Source organism: Pyrus communis, chromosome 12 (genome assembly GCF_041283825.1).
Source record: "Pyrus communis isolate YQ-2024b chromosome 12, ASM4128382v1, whole genome shotgun sequence".
Lineage (NCBI taxonomy): Eukaryota > Viridiplantae > Streptophyta > Magnoliopsida > Rosales > Rosaceae > Pyrus > Pyrus communis.
This window is the reverse complement of record NC_142576.1, coordinates 25826262-25830506: the sequence shown is the minus strand read 5'-3', so window position 1 is coordinate 25830506 and position 4245 is coordinate 25826262. Positions and strand designations below refer to the sequence as shown.

The window sequence follows — 4245 nt, the reverse complement described above, 5'->3', positions numbered from 1 at the left end:
TTTTTATAAAAAGACCTTAGTACCAAAATAGTACTAATTCTAATTGGCTAACCCCACCGCAATGGTGTCATGGGCCATGGCTCTCGCTCTCAGCCCCAACTCCACCTGCCTTGCCTCCGATTCCGTTGACCACTCCATCAAGCTGTACATGTTTCTGGGTCAATATCTTCCTCCCATTTCTCGCGATTTTGGTTTTTGGGGTTTTTAGAAAGTTCAATTTGTTTGAGTTTGTGTTTGAAATTAATATCAATAAGCAAAAATTAGATCCCTAATTCGATTGCAGCAACCGATCCATGGTTTGAGCCAGAATCCGACTCACTCCGAAATCGGAGATCTTGACCTAGTTCCTCGCGTTGATTAGAAGATTCGAGCGTTTGACATCGCATTGGACGATCTTCCGGCGGTGGAGCCGCCATGGAGGTAGGCGAGGCCGCTGAGAATGGCCCATGGGCAAAAGAGAGAACATGCGATGGTGGAGAAATTGGGGGAGAAAATAATTTTTTTATTTATTTAAAATTTTTAATATTTACGTGAGCCAAATTGACACATTTTGTCTAGTTATTATCTATACGGGTATCACATAAGTTTTGACGGAAAGTTTATGAAAGGTTCCAAAATTATGTACCAGATTGGGACAAAAAGAATTTAATGCATGAAATGTTGAAAATTAATATACTTTAAAATAGTAATCTGAAATTAACAAGTTTTGATGGAAAATTTATGAAAGGTTTCAAAATTCTTGTTTGGCAAGTGAAGCCACCATCGTCAGCTTCCCCTCGGCAGCAAAAGTAACAAGTTCTGCCATCTTTCCTTACAAGCTGTTGAACGTAAAGAACACAGTGAATAATCTCAGTTCTGTGGCGGTTCAGGATCCTTTTCTAATATAAGGATGAGAATCTTCATGACCAAGGGATGTGGACTATTGGATAAAAATCTAACGGTTATAATTATTATAACTTTAAAGTGATTTCATGTTTGTAGCCGTTGGATTTTCATCCAACGACTCACATCCTTTGGTCATGAAAATCCTCATCCTTAGATTAGGAGAGGATCCTGGTCCGTTCTGCGGCTGCCGGCACGTGGGTTGTCAGCACAAGAGGTAGAGGAGCTGTCGGCTGAGCTGACGTCAGGAGGAGTGGAGCAGGCGCGGCTCAGAGGCGCCGAGCTGAGAGAGCTGGGGCGCTGTTCTGAGGCGCTGGGCTCTGGCCATGTCAGGAAATGGACCAGCGGAAGAGGAGGAAGCGGGAACTGACATGGACCGCGCTGGCGCAGTGGGCTGGCAAGAGGATGGCCCAGGCAGCAAGAGTTGATCTTAATGAAGCTTAATGATAATGATATTGTTGACTCGCCACTGCTGAAAATCTCAAAGCATATCATAAGGACAGAAGTCCGCAACAAAAAATACCGACAGAAAAAATCAGAGCATTGAGCAATGGAATTCCCAAATCAAAGAAACCACCATCACCGTCTTCATGATCAGAGGGACGATGAAGAAAGACAGAGTTACCCGCCACCGGGAACTACGCTGTCTCCCTTTGATCAACCGCCACCTCCTCCAAGGCCTTACCACTATGGAGAGGATCAACCTCCACCCCCTCCAAGACCTTACTACTATGGAGAGGATCAACCTCCACCTCCTCCAAGACCTTACAACTATGGAGAGGATCAACATCCACGACCACCACCTTCCTGCTACAGAGAAGATCAACCACCACCAAATTCATACCACCAAGCAGATAGACCACCACCTATCCGTGTGAGCCATGTGTCCCACTCTTCCCATGGTTATGCACCTCCAAGTCCACCTTCCCAATCCCAAGGGTTTCTCCACCACCAACCACCAGCGCCACCAGTACAGAATTACGACTACCCATCGTCACAAGCTACTCCAAGCCCACGGCCTGTTACCGTGCACCATGTTGCTCATCAAGTTCACCATGAATCCCCTGCTCCTCAGTTTGGAACTGAAACCCATCACACCTTTCACTTGCCCTCTTCCTCTCCCCACAACTCTTACCTCTCTAACAAGCCCACTTTCAGAATCTTCTCAAAGGCCGACCCCAATTTATCTCTCACCATCAGAGAGGGCAAGGTCATTCTTGCCCGATACCAACCAACCGATGACTTCCAGGTCACTAGTCTCTCTTTCTCCTCCCCTCCATTTGATTTATTATTTCTCCTTGTGTGTGAATGTGATTGGATTTGCTAATTTCTGGATTGGATTGATTGCAGCGGTGGTATAAAGACGAGAAGTACAGCACACAAGTGAAGGACGAAGAGCGCTTCCCTTCCTTTGCTCTCATCAACAAAGCCACTGGCCACGCCCTCAAGCATTCCATCGGAGCCACTCAGCCTGTATGACTCTTGTTTCCAAAACTCTATAATTTGTTGAATGTTGTTGAAACTTGTCAAGCTTCGCCTTTTTTTATGGTTCCATGTATTTTGTTTGCCATTGCTAGTAGTAATTTTGAAGGTCCAGCGGTTGTTTAATATGTCACCATGAATACCCCACTTGGACACTGTGTGGAGGGAAATCTTCAGAATTTCAAAGCCTTTCTCTTTTAAGTTTTTGTTTTTCCTGCCCAACATTTTTGTCTTTAATTGGTGTTTGCCTTGCTATGTGTTTTAGACTTGTAAAAGTACCAATTTCTATGAAAAAAAAGAAATTTATAAGTGGAAGAAAAAGTTTCATCACAGTGCCCCCAGTCTTGTGCACATGCAAATTATATCTTGGATTCTAAAATTTTCATTGCTTGGTGTGGAGCCTAGAGATGCTATGAATTTTAAACTATCAATACTAAGTCTGTCTTGTTTCATGTTGCAGGTGCAGCTGAGACCTTATAATCCAGATGTTCTTGATGAGTCTATGCTGTGGACCGAGAGTGCAGACTTAGGTGACGGTTTCAGAACTGTTAGGATGGTTAATAACATTCACCTTAATTTGGATGCTTTTCATGGTGACAAGAAATCTGGGGGTGTTCATGATGGCACTACCATAGTCCTGTGGAATAAAAATAAAGGTGATAACCAGAGATGGAAGATTGTACCTCACTGTAAGTTTTCTACATATAACTCGTAAAACCAAGAAATTTCCTTGCAATTTTTTCATTATGCTTACTTCCACCTTTGGATTTCTTAACAGTTTTCCCAAGTATTGTTATCTCTTATTAAGTCATAAGATTCCTAGTAACTAATTTCATTCCCTTTTAATGATGCTAAATGCAGGATCCTTTTGCAGTAATGCTGCCATGAGTTATTACAGCATCGCGTGCTTAAAAAGGTATTAAGTTTGGAAGACTCCTCCTAGTTCTCATGGTGAGGGATTTGAGTTTGATGTTTATGATGTGTGAAACTATTGATGTATGATTAAGTGTCAACTACTACAACTGTGGCTCATACGTATAATGTGTTAGCAAAAACAAAGAGTTGATTATGTATTATAATCTATCAAAATAATTATCCACTGTTTTTGAACAACTTGTTGCAATGCCTAAATTTTTTCGCTGTCATTATTACTTGTTTGTTTACTTAGGATGCTTTTAGTTACACCTCAAGGTACCAATCATAAAGGCATAGGTTGATGTAGCGTGTAAAAGATAAGTATTGAATTCTTGAGGTGCGATTGCACTTGATTATGGATCACACTATAACAAATGTTCCTTAGGCCCGTCCAAGTGCATGTGCTTGGGTTGCCTAAATCTCTCCTAAACCAATGGTTCCCAAGGTTCGGTTGAACCACCACAACCAAGGTCTTGTGACTGAAAGAGTTTCCGAGGAACTCATGCAGACAGATCATTGAAATTTTCAGAAAATGGGTAGTGAAGATACGGGACTCGAGATGTTATTGAAATTTGATGCTTACCCATTTAGGTTAGTAAATTTTTATGTTTATGGTTTTAGACTCTGTAAGGTATGAGAAGTTCTGGTGTTGAATCAAGAAAGATGATCTTACAATTGCTGAGTGTCGGGCCTGTCTTTTCTTTGAATTCTTTTCGAGTGTATCATCCTTCGGGAATACTTTTCCCTTTTGAAGTCAATGTAGTAGAAAATTGCATTAGATGAAACCATGCTCTGGGATGTGTTCGTTTTCCGTTTTACTTGAGAATGTTTTCCGTTTTACTTGAAAATCTATCTTAGTTACACGGTACTTCTGAAAAATATTATACAGAGATCTGCTTCTCCTAATTCTGTCTTTTGAATTGGGATAACGTACGGAAGACCGACTTTGAGCTCTGCTGTCATATG

The 4245-nt window shown here is 41.7% G+C and overlaps 1 protein-coding gene across 1 annotated transcript; it reads left to right on the top strand.

Moving 5' to 3' along the window:
• The first annotated feature begins 1333 nt into the window (after positions 1-1333).
• Positions 1334-3477, top strand: LOC137745820 (ricin B-like lectin EULS3). Its single transcript, XM_068485833.2, has 4 exons — positions 1334-2131; positions 2233-2355; positions 2825-3053; positions 3226-3477. Coding segments are annotated over exons 1-4 (1053 nt in total). The 5' UTR covers positions 1334-1432; the 3' UTR covers positions 3228-3477.
• The last annotated feature ends 768 nt before the right edge of the window (positions 3478-4245 follow it).

Coding starts and splice junctions, on each gene's coding strand:
- LOC137745820 (XM_068485833.2), top strand. CDS start 1,433: ATGGAATTCCCAAATCAAAGAAACCACCATCACCGTCTTCATGATCAG. Junction 2,132..2,232: donor AACCAACCGATGACTTCCAG/GTCACTAGTCTC, acceptor GATTGATTGCAG/CGGTGGTATAAAGACGAGAA. Junction 2,356..2,824: donor CCATCGGAGCCACTCAGCCT/GTATGACTCTTG, acceptor TTCATGTTGCAG/GTGCAGCTGAGACCTTATAA.